Source organism: Haemorhous mexicanus, chromosome 3 (assembly GCF_027477595.1).
Source record: "Haemorhous mexicanus isolate bHaeMex1 chromosome 3, bHaeMex1.pri, whole genome shotgun sequence".
Classification (NCBI taxonomy): domain Eukaryota; kingdom Metazoa; phylum Chordata; class Aves; order Passeriformes; family Fringillidae; genus Haemorhous; species Haemorhous mexicanus.
The window spans coordinates 80,670,837-80,691,445 of NC_082343.1; the positions used below are offsets into that span (position 1 = coordinate 80,670,837).

The following is a 20,609-nucleotide window of genomic DNA, read 5'->3' on the forward strand; positions in this document are numbered from 1 at the left end:
GGGCGGGGCGGCGCGGCGCGGCGGCCGCGCTTCCCGTGACGGCGGCAGAGCGGAAGTTGCTAGTGCCGTGTCCGCCGCGCGCCGCACGTGCTGCGCGCCGCGCGCCCCCTCCGGTGCCGTGCCCCTCTCGGCGCGGGACGAGCGGCAGCGGGATGGCGGCCGAGCTCCGGCTCCGCCTGGCCGAGCCGCTGCAGCTGGTGGCGCGCAGGAACGAGAAGAGCGGCGTGGAGCTGAGCAGATTCGTGGCGAAGCAGGTGAGGAGCGGGCGGTGCGGGGCGCGGTGGCAGCCCCCGGGCGTCCGTACTCCCTCCGTCAGGGAAGGTCTCTTCGCACTGTGGAGCGAAGGGAGCGCACCCCTCTGCCTCCCCCGTGCCGCCATCTCCTGCCGGCAGCTCTATGTGTGCCCGGCCCTCCCGGCCGTCCCTGGCCCTCGGGCAGCCGGCGGGAGCTGATCCCCGCTCTCTCCCTCCCTCCCTCCCTTTCTCCCTGCTACTTCTTGCTGTCCTCGCCCCTTTCGGGGATGCGCGGGTGCAGCCCATGAGGAAGGTCCTCTTCTGTATCCTGGTACCCTTCCTATCGCGCCTCGCCCCGTAGTTAAAATCTTCCATCCATTCCGTGCCGCCTAAGGTGACTCCGGAGGCGTGACAGCAAGAGGTGGTATTTTGTTATCAAGCACTGAGACAGTAACCAGTCCCTACCCAGTTGCTGTTTTGCGTGTCTTCTTTAATTACCTTAAAATAGCACGTGGGATAAAAAAAGGCATGGATTTTCTAAGCTTTGCCTTGAGGGTTTCTTTTTAATCACAAACTCCGGATTGTAGTGATGCTGGAAACATGGTCCTATAGTCACCTTCATGCTTAGCCTGCCTTAGCTCTGAGAGGCACACCTCCTTTCTAGGAGAGTTAAGACCGATCTTCTTTCTTTCTCTGAAATGTTTGAGGACGTGTAGTAAGCTTATCAGCACATCAGATATTGTTTTATTAATAATTTCCGTGACAGAGCTTTTGAAGCCCCTCAGATGTGTACACGTTTTGGGGCTCAAAGTCTCTGTTTCTCTTTGAGTGTCTAGGAAATGTCCCAGTTGTTTGAAGATGAAAAGTCTCAAGTATCATGTTTTTTCAGAATATTGGCTTTCAGCCTGAGTTGCTGTCGCAGTTATGGTTGGGGAAGGCTTTCATACTGGTACTCAAGGTTTTTTGTTGGTAGACAGATGGCTCTTTCTTCTGTCGTTGCAAATGACAGGATCAAAGTAAAATTGACACGAATATACGGTCCTGAGTGGAAGCTCATTGGTGGGAAGCAGTGATGAGAAGTCGCTTTGCCAGGGAGAGAAGCTGCTGCGAAATTGAAAGGGGGATGATGTGGATAAGAGTTGTAGCAGACAGATGGAGTAGCGAGCCAGAAGTGAGTCACCGAGATGCGAGATTGGGAAAGACACTGTGCCCTTTCCCTTTCGGTGACTGTTCTGAGAAATACTTCAGGTTTAAAAGCCTTGCTAGGTGGGAATTCCTAAAGAGTGATTGTATGGAGGGAGCCTGGAACAGCACATGATTTAACATTGACACATCCTTTTGAAAACTGAATTGCTGTTTCCAGGCTAGGAAGCTACAGCTCTAGGATTATTTTAAGCTTGTCTTGCCAGTAAACAAACTCCATCTCTAAACATCATACGTGATTTCCTGCTTTGTATATAACCTAGGAAGCATGCAGTCTGGAAATGTAGAGTCTCTGCTCTACAGCTTAATGTTTTTCTGGCAACATATTTCTTCAACAGTATTCCATAAAGGAATGAAACTTGCCCACAACTGCTAAGTAAGGAGCAGTCTTTTGGGGTTCATAGTATGGCACAGTTCATGTGGTTGTGAAAGGTTTTGTTCCCTGCGCTTGGGTATGGGATAGAATTAGAGCCTTTTCTGTATTTTTATATACCATGAACTCTGCAAAGATACAGCTAATTTCTGTGCTTGTAATGAGGAAGATGGGCTGAAAAGCTCTCTGAACCAGTCTTTGTTCCCCACTTTTACATTTTTGAATAATTTAAGCAAACTGTCAAAGCAATGGGTCTCCACAAACTGCTGGAATGTGCTTTTGGCTCTGAGTTACCAAAGGTCTGCCAGAAAGTCTTCCTGCATAGAATTCCAAACGTGAATTTTGTGCGAATGTATTTGGATGCCTGTGATCATGTAATTTCGGCAGAGAAGTTAATCACTGAGAAGGTTAAAGCACTCCTAGGAATTGAACTTGAATGCAAAAACACCCTTGCTGGTTTCTGTCCTTTGCATCTACCACAGTGCTTATATGGAAATATATGTATCAAAGAACCCAACCCCTTGGGATGTTTCTTCTGTTTAGTCTATGCAACCTTCCTAAGTGGACAGGAGCTCTTGAGCACACCATTCTTGATTTTTCTTTTTCAATTTGTTGGTGGTTTATGTTGGCATCCTTCATTTTGCATTTAATTTTCCTATGTAGCAGTGAAAGTCGTTTCAATAATTCCAAGCTCTTATTTAGAGGCCTTCAGTCTTAACATTTGATGTTGAGAAATGCCTTTATTCCTTTATATTAATAAATGTAGAGGAAAAAGGAGATGACCTAGTGGTCTCAAATTCACACAGTTACACATTGTCAAAAAAATGTCTGGATGCTCTGGCAACTAAGGCAGAGGTTTTTTCATTCTAAAATGTAACTTCAACATTTTATTTGAGAGATTAGTTAGACTTTACATCGTGTAGTGTTAGAAATAAGGGAAGGTATGTTGCACTTTGGCTTCCATCTTGGGCTGTATTGTCATCTCTTTCTGCTATGTTTTGAAAAGCTGTGATTTTTGGCACATCTTATGTCAATGATACAAAGTCAACGAGAACCTTCTTTCTTGCATCCTCTCTTGTGAGGGAGAGATCTGTCCAAGATGTGTTGGAGGAGGTTTAGGAAGTTCCAGCTTGTGAGACTGCATATCACCCCTGCTTTTTCTTGTTTGCCTTGAACTGTGTGGGTTGTAGGAAGAGTTTGGGCTCCCATTTTGATTTATCTTGCTGAACTGAACAGCTGCCAAAGAATGGTGCTGCTCTGTTTTCTTTTAGCCTCTTCCTAAGGCCAAGCCACACCTTTGTGTTGCTTCTCTTATCTTGATCCCAGTAAGAATGCTGATTTGGAAAATCCATTCAACTTTCCCACCCAGTCTAAGACTCTGTAAGAAGGATTACTTTGGATCATCTTGCTCAGCTGGTTGCTGCACAATCATACAGCTGTTGAGTGAGAGAACAGAGGGAACGTGAGTTCCTGTGATGGAGGGGAAGAAAGATTTCCATGGGGGGCCCTCATGCCCTCCCAACTCTTTAGGTGTATCCCAGTGTTTAATCTGTGTCTGGTGTAAACCGTGCATCGTGAGCAGAAATGTGGATTTCGTGTGGTACCAGCTTGCTTGTTGCTGTGATCTTTTCTTTTATGGATTTCGAGTTTGGATCAAGCTAGGTATTATTAAAGATTTCTGTACCTTGTGTGCTCTGAGCACATGTACTCTGCAAGCTGGGAAGGAGATGTGCATCCTGCTGCTGGAGCAGCACTGGGATTGTGTCTGACTCCAGGTCTCAGTCCTAGCTGTGTGTCTGCTTCACATGTCTCTTTAGTAATTAGCTGTGTGTATGTGTTGTGTGCTTGGAGGCACAGCCTTTTATGATGCTTTCTTAAAGCAGCTGTTTGGAACCCCATGTGCAGATTTGACTATCCCAGACTTGAACACTTTCAGATCAGCTGTCTATTGCTAGTGGTTGAGAAAGCTGGTATTTCATCAAGCCATGTTTAGTTAAAAATAACCCCCTCTGACAGTATTCTGCTTCTCTATAACATTTTTTCATTTAGGCTCAGATAAACAGTGTCTTTGTGGAATGAGAATGTTGCCACTGTGATTTTTTAACAGTTTTATAAGTCCTAAGGGTACTGCACACAATGACTAAAAAACTGCTTCCTCTCACAAAATTGCCAAGTGGCATGAATTTGTTGGACAGTAGACATGTAAATACAGAATTTTACTGAATCAGTCACATTATTTATTATTTTATTATTAACTGGCTTTATTTGATATTCAAAGCTCTGCTTAATAAATTAGGCACACTGTTGTGCCTGGTTTGGGTAGCGAAAGTTGTAATTGATTTGAAAATTGGAGGTGCTTTTTGTTTTTTCCAGTTGAGTTTATTTCTGGTTCTTTTGAGCCATTCTGCCTTTGATCCGCTTATAAGTCACTTGGCCACTGAAAATCTGACTCCCTGTAATGAGCAGGGCTTTGGTTCATTTTTAAAATTATTTCTGATGCTGCTGTGATAGATGAGAGGCAGATAAACTTATGTTCTGTATAAGCAAACACAAGGCCTGTAAGAAACAGGTTGCAATTAGAGTTAATAGGTTAGATATTTGTAGTGTATATACCTCACTGGTATTCTTAATGCTGTATGGGGATGAATGTCTTTTCAAATTCAGGAGACCAAGGAATTTGAACACGTTTGCATGTGTTCTAGAAGGGTGTGTATTGGTATAATCCAAGGACAGCTGCAGTCTTGTAAAAATGAAACCATCCCTGAGATGGTGAGAGCAGGAACAGGTCTTACCGGAGTAACTAAAGCCTAGGAGAAGCAGGAATTGGCTGCATGTGGTGCCGAAACAAAAGACTACCTGAATTACAGAATATTTCTGTAATTCACTCAGTAAGGGAGGGGAGCATGGAGCATCTGAGTTGAGAGCAAAACTGCCACAGTGAAAATTTATAATCCTGATTTTCAAAATAACTTGTACTGCACTATGTGTTAAACATCATGGAAGTGGAGAGATGCATGGGTAGTAACATGACCTCAAAGAGAGATATTTAAGGGTAAGACCCAAGAAATGGGTTGTTCATCAGTAACAAATTTGGGAGGGCTGGGAGCATTAGGCAGGGGAGATGTGAGGTTAAGGTGTGTTGGTTTGGGATTTTTTCTTCCAGCAGATGTGAATATGTTTTCCTTGTATTTTAAAGAACCAAATGGCCATTTTTGTGTAACAGTATAACAAGAAAAATTATTTCAACTTCAAAACTGCAGCTACAAGATGCTTCTTGTTAAGAGCATTGCTTGCTGTAATTCTTGTCAGAATTATAAAAATCAGGCTGTGATCATGACTGATTGAATGCTTCTTTTTTGTAAAGAGATAATGAACATAAAGCAAGTTTAATGTCTTAAATGTTTTGTGGTTCTCATGAGAACAAGCTGTTAAGATCAATGGAAATTCTGGGAAGATCTATTGTTTCAACATATCACCAATCTTTTTCTTAAAAAAATAAAATTACAAATTGCTTTATCTTTCAGTTGTAAAATATAATTTAGGATTTTTGGACTACTTTGTAATTCCTGTTTAGTATATCGTTGTGCATCTTACTCCTGTATTGTAATTTTTTTTAAAAAAACCTGAGAACTGTATCAATTGAGTTCTCAGGGATTCTTGCTTTGGGATTCTGGACTCCCTTCTGATTTTGAACTATTTGTTCCTGTAAAATTCTCTCTGATTCCTGAATGAATATTTCTGAAGTTAAAAGTCAAAATCATTTTCCATTTAACCTGTTTTCACTTGCCATTCCTTTAGGTTTGGACTCAGCAGGATCGCCAGTGCATCCTCAATACTTTCGCGCAGTTATTGCTGGATAAAGAATGTACTCTATTGATCGGCCGTCAGGTTCGGCCCATCCTGCTGGATTTGTTGGAAAGAAATGCAGAAGCTATCAAAGCTGGTGGCCAGATCAACCATGATCGCCATGAAAGGCTCTGTGTAGCAATGAGCAAGCTGCTTGCTGACCACCCTGATGTTATGCCGTGAGTAATGAGATGTTAATGTTTGAACTTAGGAAGTGTTACAACCTGCCCCTGGAGGCAGGGTAAATAATGTTTTTGTTAATAGATTGATTGGGATGGATTAGAGAGAAGGACACTGACTGGTGTTTTTATATTTTAGAACTGGTGTTCTGTTTATTACTGGTGTTCTGTTTGTTTTAAAACCATTTGGTTGCAATGGAAAGGAGATATGTAGCCGTTTTGGTTATTATCTGGTTATTGTAGAAATACAACAATATGTAAGCATAAAAAGTAACACTTAAGAAAATGTATAAATGAAAAAAAAAAGAATAGAAATCTCACTCCCCATGGTTCCAGTGGTGAGACTTGGTTGTTGCAGTTTCGATGTCCATTGGTCCAAGTGGTGGTCGAAGAGTTGATCCGTCATGAGGTGGGGGAAGCGCATGGAACACAAAATTTGTCGGGTTAATAAACACACAGGTTCAGGTGGGAATGCCCAGGTACCTCCCCTCGTGGGGGAGAGTTTTATGCTGTGTTGCAACACTGTGGATCGTGACCAGTTCTCTGATGGGAGTTCCTGAAAGTGAATCTGGGGACTCTTCCAGGATCTTTGATTCGTGACTCCTCCTAAGACCTGGCAGCTGTATCTAAGGTAGCTGAGCCAGTTATGCCCCATCAGAAGGGATGAGAACCTTCAATGTGAATGCCCTGGTATTTCCCCCGAGGGGAGTTTTCACACCTGAGCCACTATTGTAAGGGAGGACATTGTCATGATAAAAAGTGTTATCCCACCTTGCAGGATTTGCTTCATACTGGTCTCTTCCAGATGTGGCCCTGCTTGTAGCCCTGCTGTGATGGGTGCTTACCACCTCTGCCCCTGGGCTGTGACTCTGCACATCCTCAGCAAAGCATTGATTGCTTCTTTTGCAAATGGGCAATTGTTTGAGTCATCGTTAACCATTAACACTGCAGTTAACATTTCATCCAGGCTGTATGTACTTGTTAGTGTTCCCTGGTGAAGAGAGGTATTGTCAGGATTGGAATTGTCTCCCACGGAAACAAATGCGTTTTGAACGGAAATAATCAAGTAAATACAAATCTCAAACACAGAATGTTTTAATTAAATCGTGTTGTAAGATGCAATTTGACTGTCACCTGTGGTCTACAGAAAAGCAAAACAGCTTGAAAATAGTTCACAGCCAAAATCTCTGAGTTTAATATAAGACTTCTAGGCCGGTAGAATATAAAGTGGCATAAGTAGGAATCAGTATTACTTTATTAGTAAACAAGAGCAATCAAAGAGTTTTCACCAAAGGCAGCACTGTTTCCCCTTGATAATTAAGTAATGATTTCTAATAATGCAAAGCGTCTGTTGTCAGCTGATTGCTGAAGAGGTCATCTTTCCCACGTGTGGATGAAGTTAATTTCAGGGCTTAGTTCTTAGTACTGTCAATTACTATCTTAGGACCTGTTGCCCTTGACATCTTTATATATTAGTGTCTGGTTTTCTTTCTTCTGACTTACATGTTTGTGTTCCATCTCTTTCTCTATTACTCTCTTCTAAAGATTTGCTTTAAGATACTTTAAAACTACATCGCCAGTTTTCCAGAGGCTTTTCCTGGAGAGCTCAGATGCAAACACAGTCCGGTATGGGCGCAGACGAATGAAGTTACGGGACCTCATGGAGGCTGCCTACAGGTTTTTACAGAAGGAGCCATCAGTTTTCCGGGAATTATGGGACTGGAGTGTGTGTGTTCCACTCCTAAGGAGTCATGACACTTTAGTCCGTTGGTAAGTTAAAGCCTCCAAATCTTCTTCATTGAATAGCTGTATCTGTGTCTTGAATTGTAATTAACAGTGTTCACATGCAATAGGAAGTGTCTTCAAGCAATACCAGAAATCCATATCAATGATATCGGTACTTGTTCGTCTTAACTGACCTTTTGAAAGCTATAGTGATCTATCACAAAGTGAATTTCAGACTAGCACTTAGTAGTGCTTAGAACTATGGTCTAGAGAATCTTTCCAAATTATTGCAGTTTGCTTAAGTTGGTCCTTTTTTCAGTTGTTTGTGTGTTGATTTCTCAGCAGCTGTAAAATATAGCTCATTTAAGCTGCACCTTGTATTTGCCTTGTTACAGGTTTTGTGTGGGATTTTGGTCAGATCTTTCCTGTTAGGGGTCTGCCTGCAGGCCTTCAGCCTAATCATGTGCTCTACCTAATTTAGTATTGATAGTGCCTGTTATTAAAAAAGGTGTTTAATAGTCTTCACCTTTTAAGACATAAATTCTCAATTGTGTTGGTAGCACATAATTTCAGTAAGGTGTATAATTTAGGAAGGGCAGAACCAAGACTGTTGTCAAATCTATCAGTCATTTATGAAGCTCTTCACAATGACATAGTTAGTGTCAGAAAAAGAGAACTTGCAAGTCATTGAGTAGAATTGGTTTACCTGGTGTTCAACCAATAGTCTTAAGTAAGTGAATGAGGTGACTCTTAAACATTTATCCTGAAACAATCTTCTGCCTTCCCCCCCATCTCTTCCTTCCCCCCATCATGCTCCTTGAAAACTTTGTTCTTGGAAGTTAAAAACAGCATTATAATGAAAGAGAACTGGTTTATGATTTATATTAAATGTTCCTTTGTTGCAAGACAGCTTTACATAGTCACGACTTGGGAGTTGTTGGCTTTTTTAGGCACTCAGAATTGATTTCATTGCATTAAGTTTACTTTAGAAATAACATGAAATGCAGTTTTGGAAGGGAAACAGTAGGAGGAAAAAAAATGGGTGGAGATGACTTCATTTTCTTTGTCTCATATGTTAACCTTCATTTACTCAGGAAAGTGCATTCCGTTATTATGTTTCTGCTGATAATTCATTTCTTCAGAGAAATGTTAACTAATTGGTGTATAAATTAAAACTGTGCCGTGATAGAATTGCTTTCCTCACTTCTGAGATATTTGTCTAATCTGAAAGAATGTTAAGCATAGTGCTAAAATAATTTCTATGAATAAAGTTTTCTGCACATTTTTCCAAACTTGATATTTTGGTATGCAACTGACAGTTGTCAAACTACATTCCTTAAAACTGTTTTGACATATTTTGTTCTAAATGTAATTTTTAGGTATACTTCAAACTGTCTTGCTCTGGTTACATGCATGAGCGATGAGCATAAATTATCTTTCCTGAAGAAGATCTTCAATCCTGAGGAGCTGATACATTTCAGGCTGAAGTAAGGACTTTTAAAATCTTGAACACTGTTTTTTTTGATGGCTTTCAGCTGAGTTAATAAATATGGGTTTCACAGGTTGCTAGAAGAATCTCAGTTGCAGAATGTGGAACAAGCCTTGGTTCTGGCTAATCCAGACTCCTCATTTTGGCAAAAGGAGAAAGAACTGCAGTATACACAAGGACACGTTGTGTCAAGCGACCTCTCTGCTCGTGTAGTGGCTGTCTGTGGCATTGTGCTGCCCAGACTACAGCATGTTTCTGAAGAGCAGGTATGTAATCCACAGCTAAATCAGTACATTTTTGTTTTAGGAGTTTCTAAGTACAGTGAAGTGACTTTATTTCCTGATTGGATGGTATTGAGATACTGTGAGTAATGTGTGTATCTTTATCTTTCTCAGTGTGTGCTGTAAGCTAGTGTTGCATAAGTCTGGTGCCACAAAGAAGCTCTGCAGGGGAGTGAAGCAGTGAAGGAGCAATAGTGCTGTTCATTTTACCTTCGTGTAGCAGTTTGTACAAACATAATACAAAAGAATATTCAGCCTCACATAGTAACTCCAGTCTCAGTTGGGGTGGCAATCCAGAGCTGACTAAAGCCAGGATCTGGGACAGTTGCTTTTACCTGCATGACGTAGGGGGTTTTGTGCTATACAGGCATCTTGTATGCAGCCTTTCTCCAAAAATATGCTTAGTTCTTCCATGAAAAGAAGAAAAAAAGGCTGCTTCTAAACTCTTCCAGAAGGCAGAGAAAGGAGAGAGGAAGTGAGCAAGAATTTACTGTCATCACTTGAGAGAGTGTAGTGTAGACTATAGTGCCTTATAGTTTTGGGAAGCCCATCAAAGGCAAAAACATTTTTAAACAAAATGTAGTTAACCTTTTTTCTTCTAAATTGCTATCTAATATAAGCTGTTCAGAGCCCTTTTTGTAACTACAGCCAGTATTCCTGACTGTATTTCTCCTTTAGGTACCAGTTTTAACTCTTAGCTGAGTTCTTTTGTTTAATTTTGTAATAGTGATCTACAACAGGACAAAGAAATGAATAGTACCGGTGTCCAGAATTGTTTGAGTGGCCAAAGCAAGGAAAGAGGATTTTCCCTCCAAATTCCTCTTCCCCCCATGCTGTTTTTCTCCCCACTTCTGTTTTTGAATTCAGTGTTTTCTAGCCTTTTGGGGTTTTTTATAGGATTGTGAGAGAGTGCTTTTACAATGGAATTCACTGTGGAATTCACTGTAGCAGAAAAACTGTGGAGCAGTTTAAGATTGTTACTCCCATGGCAGCATCACTTCTGCTGCAGCTCTGCTGAAGCCAGGCCATGCTATAAACTGGATTACTGAAAGAATCCTCTTTATCTCTGAGGGAGGTGAGAACTTCCCTGAAAGGAATGCTTTTATTTTTTTAATAGCTGCAGGTATTCCACTGATCTGGTCTAGGTGTAGCTCCAGTTACAATAGGGAGGTTCCAGTGAAGCTTAGGAGGTCTGATGAAGACATAGGAGCAAATTGTGAGGGGGAAGCAGATTCTCTTGTTTCCAGAGAAATACATCAAGCTATATCTGACAAAAGGTCAGACTTAAATACAAAGACACTTGTTTCTATGCTCTGATTTCTTTCCTCTGAGCCTTTTGGCACAAAGCACTAATTTTTGTGCCATATATAGGTATGTGACTGTAAGAGCCAGAATATTTGGACACTATCTGTAGCATTGATTGATTACCATTCAATAAACTGAATTCATTAAATTTTGAATAAAATGAAAACGTTATTCAATATTTTTTTTCATTCACTGAGTTTAATGATCTTATACTTTAGCCTCAACAGAAAGTTAATACTCACATTGATCCATTTAATATTCATCTTTGCATAATTTGAATGCAACTGCTGTTTGATTTGTCCTGAGATTTGGATCCCTTCTGGTGATTTAATTTCACTCATATTGCAAATTGTGTTTGATTGACATGAGTTATGACTGAATGATTACTATGTCTGTACTGACAACTTGGTGTGAATTCCCCTTGGGATCAAGTTGTATGTACACTTTTCATTAAGTGTTTCACCCATTATAGGTTTTGGATGAAATCTATTTTGATATCTGTTAATAAATACAACTTTAGACTCCTTTATTTTATTTTATATGTAGATCTGCAGGCCAAACTTTTTCTTGTTGTTAGACTCACTTTCCTAATAGTTCTGTGTGGTACAACTGTAAGAAAAGTAATTTCAAGTGTAGTAACCCAAATTTTATGTTTGAACAGGAAAATAACACCAGCAATTTTGTTTTGGTTGAATCTGCCTTCACAAATCTTCAAAACCTTGCTATTGCTGTAGCATATCAGACTCCTGTTTTATTAGAAGGACCAATAGGATGTGGCAAAACTTCTTTAATTGAATATTTAGCAGCTGTTACAGGAAGAGCAAAACCTCCTCATATTTTGAAAGTTCAGCTTGGAGATCAAACTGATAGTAAGGTAACTGATGGATTTGTTTGATGTTTGAATCATGTGACATAACTTTTACTTAAAGCATGGATTTAATTTTCTAATAATAAAGGATTTAATTTTCTAATAATATAATGTTTTCACTCAAGGACCCTACAATGTCAAACTCTTTAGTACTGGTCTTAATATTGGTGAGAATGAATAAATAAACAAGAAAAAAACCTGCTATTTTTCAGGTTTTAAATTCTTTGCAAATTTGTGCTAAACCTGTATCATTCAAATTATGTATTGTCAGGATTTTTCTATGCGGAAGAGCTCTAGTGATTTTTTTTTTTTAATTTAAAAAAATGGATTTGTATTGGAAAAAGCAAAACTGGTGCTAAAGGTTGTATGAACACTCTTATTTCAGTTTAAGTGATCTAATGTCAGTTTAATCTGATGCCTTTTTTTGAGATAAAGGTCAGATAAAGTAAGATACTGGGATGTTGAGGTGATTTGCAGTTACATATTAATGATTAAGCTCTATCTGTAGATGATTTTATGTACTTCTTGTTTTGCATATAGGATTTTGGAGCTTGAGTTATGTTGTCTTGCACAATTTATTTTTAGTTTTTGAAGATGGTTAGTATTTACCAGAGGTTATCAGAAGGTTTTTATTAGCATCCATAAGCACCTTCTTGCTTGCATGGACCACCTAGTTTCACCATCTCACAGAATGTATCTTCTCATATACAAGAGTAAGGCCATCATATTTAAGAAAAAGTGGTGAGGTTCAAGGTATAAAATATGTAGCAGTAAAATCACAAACTCAATTTTTAAAGCAATGCTTATATTGAAGTTAAAATTTGAGAGAAAAGCAAAGCTTTGACTGGATTTCATTTTTGAATAAATTGCTTTATAGTTCTGTTTACTACCTTAGTCACAGACTTTTCAAAAACATAAAGTTTGGTGTGGCCCTAGACAGTTTTCTGTGTGACTTTTGATTGCTAGTAAATTAGGATGGCAGAGATCCTTAATTCACTTCCAATTACCTGGTTTGTTTTAATTATTAGGTTTCAGTTAAATTGCCACCTGAGGTGGGAAACTTTTCTTCTTAAATAAAAGGAATGCAATGCTGGGCACAGATTGCCAGACAGATTGTTTAGTAAGGTGGAGATAAAGGGTCACTTCTGTCCCAACTTTGGTCATATTTGCCATCCTTTCCTCTGGGGAGGTGATGCCCGGGTAGATCTCTGATGTGCCAACTGTTTCTGTCACAGACGCTGCTGGGGATGTATCGATGCACAGATGTACCAGGGGAGTTTGTGTGGCAGCCTGGCACCTTGACACAAGCTGTTACCAAAGGTCACTGGATACTTCTGGAGGATATTGATTATGCTCCTCTGGATGTGGTATGTAGCTTTATGTTTGCTTTATGGTACTGGTCTTAATGCCCATGGTGGCAGTTTTGGGAGTCTGATCACCAGGGGTCTGGAGCAGCACGCTGAAAATACTGCTGCTGTAGGAGGGCTTAGAAAGAATTCACCTGGCTTGGTTCACGTGTTTGCGCACCTCGTTAGTTTTTGTCTTTGTTACACAGTAGTCGTGACCCTGACACTGATCACAGATTTCACCCTGAAAACTGGAGTTGACACTGATAACGTGTCTATTTAATAGTGTTTTGTTGTTTGAAACCGAATGTGGCTCTAAACACCACAGAATATTGTCAATATATGAGGCTTAAGACTTTTTTTGTTTGTGTGCCCTTTTTTCTCTTCCACATATTTTTCCTTACACATTTCTTCTGTATTAAAAATGTGCTGTTGCACTAAGCATTGTAAGCTTCAGCAGATTTCCTGGGTTTTTGGCTCCAGAGCAACTAGTTAATCAGTCATCCTTGCCTCTTGAAGTAATGGCTACTGATAACAAGTCATTTACAAGCATGGTGTGATAGAGATGCTTTGCTGCATAGGCCTGCTGGACATTCTGCTGGTTGTTTCCTTTCATATCTGTTCCATAAAGCATCCTTTGTGTGACTGAATAACCTGTCAGTTGGTTTATTAGGTTCTAGGCTTTCTGGTGTAGAAATAGAAAATTTTAAAAAAGCAGCTGAATAGAGCTTGTATGTACAGACAGTTCTCTGCTAGGAGGTCGTGCAGTTATTTGCTTCTGTGGATTTAGCTCACTGCACTCATGATGAGCATACCCTGAGTTGTATCCTGCATTCATCAAATCACTTTCTTCAGGTCCTCCCTGCAGGCATCCTGTCTGCTTTCTCCATATCAAAGGATCTCTGTGTGCCTCCCTCAGTGCTGAGGGGTTGGTGTGGTCATACCCCCTTTCTTTCTTTCCACCACCATTACTGTCCCTCCCCAGGGAAGGGTAGATTTTATAAATAGATACCAAACTCTCCTGGGGTAGCAGTGTATACACTGAAAAAGGTTGATGGTTGAGAATGACATCCTTGAGACACAGGTCGTCTTTGTTCAGGCAGATAAACAAAATAAAGCTTCTGATTTGAATGTGTATAATAAGTAATTTGATAATTTTAAAATAAGTAGTTTTGATTTGAACTTAAAGTGTAATGGCTGTCATTTCCATAGTCTTATCATTAAATTTGAGTACAGGAGAAAAAAATGTAAGTAAGTGTTACACCTTTGGCTTTCACTGCTGATTAAAATTGCTGGGAACTCTGCAATTCCTGTTAGCATCACTTGGAAGTGTATCTCTGGAAATAGCAGTTGCTGGCAATGTAATGGTGCTCAGTGGCATTGCTCCAGCATCTCAAGTGTGAAATAAGTGTGGATGGTTGTGCTGTCTGTTAGTGTCACCAAAAAAAAAAAAAAAAAAAAGTTTTACAGTTTTTCTTTTTCTCTCCAGATCTCTGTGCTGATCCCACTTTTGGAGAAAAGAGAGTTACTGATTCCTGGTCGTGGTGACTGTTTAAAAGTAGCACCAGGATTCCAATTTTTTGCAACCAGGAGGTAGGTTTGTAAACTTAAATGAGATTGAGAACATGGGTATCCTATTTTTAAGTCCAAGGTAATCTTACAAGTTACTTTTATAGGAGTATTTTAGCAATTTCCAGGTAACAAGCAATATAAGTCATAGAAACATAGAATTTTTCTTTTTTTTCCACTTGAAAGCAGCCTTGGGGTGAATCCCAGTCTTTGTATAGAAAAATAGCTTCAGCAAGGCTGAAGAAATGGACCTTGCTGGGAGGAGCCCTACAAAGCCAACCCATCACCAAGTAATTAGGAATGTGTGAAAAAGGTTTATTATCGATAGTTATGAAATAGTTATAGTGTCAATAGAGGTGTTTGTAATGTTTTCTAATCAGAAAAATATACAATATGCTCTGCCTGATTGTTTCACTGTAGTAATGGCTCCTGCCTTGGATGTCAAAATGACTTTTTGTATGGGAAAATGTAATATTGTATCAAGGTTAAAGGTTAGGAGGTTCTATATAGGGAATGGCAGTTACCTGGTTTTCAAACGTTTTGCAGTTTATTTCAAAGCCTTTAACAAATTTCCGGGCTTTTGTCTTACTTCTGTAAATTTGTTTTTCTGATCTGTTTTTTCTGGAATTGAGTCTTCTGTATTCAACTCCTTTGGTTGCCTCATTTCATAAGAATTTTTATTTCTTTATGCATGGTTGTCATGGTTTAACCTCAGTCAGCAGCTAAACACACCACACAGGCACTGGCTCGCTCTCCTGCAGCAGGATGCGGGAGAGAGTTGGAAGAGTAAAAGGGGGAACAGTCATGGGTTGAGATAGAGTTTTGGTAAAGCAAGAGCTTTCCACACAAACAGAGACAAACCCTATCACTCTGAGCATCCCCACCTTTCCTCCTTCTTCCCACAGCTTTATATGCTAGGCACTGCTGATACAGAGTATGGGATATCCTTGTGGTCAGTTGGGAGTCTGATATGGAATATCATGGTGGTCAGTTGGGATCAGCTTTCCTGGTCATGTCCCATCCCCAAGTCCCTGTTTCCTCACCCACCTCTGCTAGGTTGGTGCTGGTGCTTTCCTGAGAAGCAGGAAAGGCCTTGCCTCCCTGGAAGCCCTCCTCAGGGGTAACTAAGACATCCCTGTATTATCAGCACTGTTTGGGTCACAGATGTAAAACACAGCCCCACCCCACACCAGCTACTGTGGAGAAATTTAACTCTGTCCCAGCCAGAATTAGCACATCAGTGAACTGTTTGTGTAGCAGCAAATTATAATTTTCATTAGGCTTGTTAGAGTAGATTCTGTAAATCTGTTGCAGTTTACAGCTGGGAAATAATATTTAACAATTGAAACAAAACACAATACAACGAAGAAGAAAAAATTTAATGAAAACCCACTAGAAAACAAAAGCCAAACCACAACCCCAAATCTAATGCTTTGCATGTGCAAGGCTACTTCTTACAGTGGGTAAAAACACATGGCTGAATAGTTATTTCTGTAGTAGAAGAACAAAGAGAATGAAATGTATGATGGAAAGAGCTGAGTCTGGAGGACAGGGAAGAAGAATTGTGAAACACTGGAAGAAGAAGGGCTGAAGATGCTTTTCCTGCATCTCTGCAAAAAGATCACAGATCCTTTAAGATACTTCACAGGCCACTTGTCAGGTTTCTCCCCTTACAAAAGATTCTGTATATTGCTTCTGATAGACAACTGACAGTAAGTTGTGTCTTTCTGAAAGTATCTCAATGGAGATTTTGGCATATAGGAAGAAAAACACTGTGATAACAAGTAATTTGGAAAGCATGGATAGGCAAGGTGGGGTACATGACAGTACAGTGACAAACAGTGTCATTTATGCCTGTTGCATTATGCCATAGCAGCTGTATGTAACATGCTCTTTGATGCACAGAAATGCACTGAAAATGCTGAATTCTTCAGCCACACTCAACATGCTGTGTTTCTTCATTGCTGTTTTGATTTAGGATATTCAGCTGTGGTGGAGGTTGGTACAGGCAGCAAAGCAGCCATGCTGCTCTTCTGGACAAATACTGGACCAAAATACATCTGGATAACATGAGCAAAGGAGAGCTCAAGGAGGTATGGGGGTGTGTTGCTCCATTGTGGCATGTGAATAATTGTTTCATCTTAGGGTAATAAATGTTTTTCAGTAGTTAATTGAATCCTTATTTTATCTTCAAGTTCTACAACAGACCCTTACAATTTCAGCTTTGTGCTGCCAATTTTAAAGTAAACAGGCAGTTTGTCAGGAAAATTCGAAGTGAATTGAACCAAGATTCCTGGAACTTGCCTTGACAGACACAATTGTGCTTTGTGTGGGTCTAAGAATCAAGTTACTTTGCTGCTTATTAGCCTACAGGGACTTGAAAGCAGAGAGAAATAGCAAAAAAGGAAATTAAGTTTAATTTAGCATTCTAAGCTTTGAGCTGAAAAATAGTTGGTCAGTTATCAGTTAAAAATAACTGCTTCTGTTAACATCTTTCTTTTGTTAGCATCTCTGGGAGGTGTTTGCTCTGTTTGGTTCTTCAGAAGATTAAAACAGCCTAGGGCTCATATGAAAATCCAATTCTCTGGAGATTCTCCTTGCGATACAGAGCTCAAAACAGGATCTAATTCTAAAAGAACCTTGGCTGAGGGAAAAGGTAGTGAATAGTATCTAGTGGAAGAGTTGAGGAGAAAGTTCAGAATTTTCTAGAATGGAGAAGACAGTTTTTTCAGTAGAATTCATTCACTCCTTTGGACTCATTCAGCAGCCAGCACAATTACAGGTGGCCTTAAATATCTGTGTGTTTTTCTTCCTTTCTTGTCATTTGCCAACTAATTGTTAGCAATGGGACAAGAACAACTTATCAAAACCTTATGAAAAAACAAAACTTGGGCGTTAGCTGTATTTCTTACCACATTATTTTTATTCCTTTTCTGCAACTTTCTAGCTGAAGTCACAAAAATGCATAAACTAAGCACTAACATTCCACAGTAGTACACCCACTTGCTTGCCTTGAAAAAAAGTCTCATGATCTTTTTGTTAATCTTAAAAGTCTGTCTGGCAGGGTAGGACCAGTTTTCCTGGCCTGTATCTGAAAAGCAATTTTGAGAAGCAATATTTTGGTTGGCAAACTTCAGTGGAGAGAACTGAGCTGAAGGGAAATTACAAAAGAAAAATTATCCCCTTAACATGCCTTTGTCAGCACAGTGAATAGAGAATGCAATATGAATGCAATATGAATTTAGTCAATAAAAGAAGGGTGGGAGGTAAGGACTTCTGTTACCAGTTGTAAAGTTGTAAACTGGTCATGGTTTGGGCTCAGATAGGATTGAATGTGCTTTTTGTTCTTCCTGTTGGTATTTGTGCAAATGTATTAAATGATCTGGAGCAGAGTTGAGCTAGAAAAGTTTGTTTTTGGCATCAAAATTGGTATCATAGTAGTCATAATTTCTATTTTCTTCAGGTAACAGATTGCAGGAGAGCAGTTTTATGTAGCTTGCTAGCTATAATATCTATTGAAGCATCTCCCAGTAAAATCTGGGGTGCTGTTGGTTTCTTTCCAATGTGGATGGGTTTGTTGTTTTGTTTTAGTTTTTTTCTTTTTTTGTTTCTGGTTTCAGGTCCTCCAAAGGAGATACCCCAACCTTGCTCTTGTGACAGATCACTTGCTAGACATTTTCATTGACCTTGCTGGGGACAAGTATCAGGCCCCAGAAAACAGTGCTGCTGGCTCCAGTCACATGCCAGAAGCAGCATCAGAATCGAGATCAGAACATAAGAAACCAAATCTGGAAGGACGAGAACTATCTCTAAGGTTGTCTTTTGTTATATGTTTATTGGAAGTCAGCTAGCTGCAGAGATAGAAGGGTTTATTTTTGTTATTTTTCTTAATTTTTTAGAAATAATGGTGATAGCTTGAATAATTAAATGTGAAAAACTGGGAAATACATTTCTTGTTTTAAAATAATGATTAATATATCATTTAAAGAAACTCATTCTGTATTATTTAAACTTCCTATTTGCTATACTTACTTTTTGGGAGGCATAGGGGAACATGTGGGTTTTATCATGTGCAGTGCTTAGTTGACATCAGGCCATATGAATTTATTCTTAATTATTGTTAACACAAGATATCAGTACTAGTTAAGAACTGGATGGTGCTGTATAATGTTCTCTCAATAGCTAGAAGATAACACTTTCAGTAACTGAGTATATTATCTAGATTATTTCATGCTGAACACTCTCAGCATTACAACTTAGGGTGACTGAAAATAACTGTATCTGTAATGTACTGTTAATTTCAGAAATTCTGTGATGAAATGTAGTTTGATGCTGAATTATTTCTTCCTTTCCTACCAAATGTCAGTTCTAATCATCAGGAATTTCTGTAACCAGTAGTGCTTTGTGAATTAGTTAGTAAATGCTAGGTGTGGGTAGTACCCAATATTTTTGTGGAGCATAAGAAAGTCAGTTTTTTTTCTGGAAGAAAGTTTCCTTTTCTTGCCTTTTGGAAGATCTTGTTGGTAAAGAATCAGTATCTTGAAAAAATGGGGGGGTTTATACCTTTCTGGATTCTTTAATACCTTTGAGTTTTACAGTTGCCTTATGATTTAATGGGAGTATGTACGACCTGTTTATAAGCAGTGTTGGTCTGTGCTCAGCTACTCCTCAGAATTATCGTCCTTTGTGTCTTCCCGTGTACAGCTTGCACAACAGCTACACATGCAAGTGCCACAAGATGACGTCGTGACCTAAGTTGAACATGAAAGAAGGTGCTGTGTATTTTGGCATGTTTGTACCAAATCTTTTTGTTTTTTCTTTTTAGAGACCTACTGAATTGGTGCAGCAGGATTGCTTACAACTTTGACAGTAATTCGCCAACCACAGCAGTGAATATTTTTCAGGAGGTGCGGTAAGACTTGGTGCAGAAATTGATCCAATTCGTCCCAAATTCTAGCGACGACTCACGGAATGCTCTCTTTGGGAATGTGAGATGGGAATTTGTTTGGTGTTGTTTTGAAGCAATTGGACTGTAGTTGGAATGTTTGTGATCTCTCTGATCAGAAGCTTTTCTTGCTCCTAGGAAAGTTGTTTGCAGTAAGGTGCTAAAAGAATTTTGTGCTGTCGTACAAACCGCATGGTGGAAAATAATTGTAACTGATACAAGCTGGGATTGCGTGTGGTGGAGACCTTTCTTTTTCTTGTAATATGGGCTACTTTCCTACTTACCTATTCATCAGTTTACAGTTTAGGTTGAGGACTTTTTGGGTGTGCATCTGTCAGAGGCAGTTTTGAGATGTGAAGTCTTATGTTACTTCATTCTCCATTTTGGTCCCTTTGTCTTAAAATAGCTTTTGTGGCTGGGCATTGAAAAGTTTTTCTTTTTGATGTAAACCCACTACATTACAGAGTTTAGAAGCTCTTATTGCATCTGCTTGAACTCTGTTGTTTGACTCAATCAGAGGACAGTGAAATAGTTTTATTTAGAATGGTCGAATTGGATTTGGGTTTCTTTAGATTAAGATGGCACTTTGTCAGATAAAATCAAAAAAACAAATTTTCAAGAAGTTGGTTTTCCCCTTGACAGGCACTGGACTGTTTCACAGCCATGTTGTCCAACCAAGGGAGCAGACAGAAGATGGCAAAAGTTATTGGAAGTTACCTAAACATTTCAAAAAAAAAGGTATGGTGAGCTACAATTAACATGATCTTTATTGGTAGTATTCTATAGCTTGCAATTTTTCTATGATAATTGAAATATGTTACGCTATTTTTTAGTTAAATTATGCCCACCTTTCCATCCCAAACAGGTTTTTTTGCTTTCTGTTCCATCCCAGGATCTGTTTTTCTCGTATTTTATATTCAGCTGCATTTGTTTTTTCTCTGAAAGTTCCAGGCAACCTGGTTTTGAGCAAATGGGCTCATGGTACAAAAGAAGGATTTCACAGCTGGAGCAGCACAGCTGCCTAAGCACATGATACCACTAGATGCACAGGGTAGCAAAGAATGTGTTTTTTACTTAGGTGGTTTACAGTGAATGTTAATCTCTAAAACAGAGAGATCAGAGAGAAGCATGATATTTACTGCTACTAGTTCTGTACTTATTGTTTACAAAATCAGCTGCCTCTCTGGAGCTCTGTAAATGGCAGAGTCAAACTAAGTCACTTCTTTGTCAGCTATTTCTGTCTATAC

The 20,609-nt window shown here is 39.5% G+C and overlaps 1 protein-coding gene across 2 annotated transcripts in view; it reads left to right on the forward strand.

Moving 5' to 3' along the window:
- The first annotated feature begins 96 nt into the window (after nucleotides 1-96).
- MDN1 (midasin AAA ATPase 1) overlaps nucleotides 97-20,609 on the forward strand; it is a 92,652-nt gene continuing 72,139 nt past the window's right edge. Inside the window, exons 1-12 of one of the 2 annotated variants that reach the window (XM_059842459.1) lie at nucleotides 97-254; nucleotides 5,608-5,834; nucleotides 7,380-7,604; nucleotides 8,939-9,046; nucleotides 9,122-9,314; nucleotides 11,296-11,508; nucleotides 12,738-12,869; nucleotides 14,338-14,441; nucleotides 16,396-16,510; nucleotides 18,038-18,231; nucleotides 19,243-19,324; nucleotides 20,005-20,100. In XM_059842459.1, coding sequence (XP_059698442.1) covers nucleotides 153-254; nucleotides 5,608-5,834; nucleotides 7,380-7,604; nucleotides 8,939-9,046; nucleotides 9,122-9,314; nucleotides 11,296-11,508; nucleotides 12,738-12,869; nucleotides 14,338-14,441; nucleotides 16,396-16,510; nucleotides 18,038-18,231; nucleotides 19,243-19,324; nucleotides 20,005-20,100 — 1,791 coding nt within the window. In that variant the 5' untranslated portion in view covers nucleotides 97-152. The remainder of the gene's footprint in view (nucleotides 255-5,607; nucleotides 5,835-7,379; nucleotides 7,605-8,938; nucleotides 9,047-9,121; nucleotides 9,315-11,295; nucleotides 11,509-12,737; nucleotides 12,870-14,337; nucleotides 14,442-16,395; nucleotides 16,511-18,037; nucleotides 18,232-19,242; nucleotides 19,325-20,004; nucleotides 20,101-20,609) is intronic. The other variant, XM_059842460.1, reaches the window with a different exon arrangement.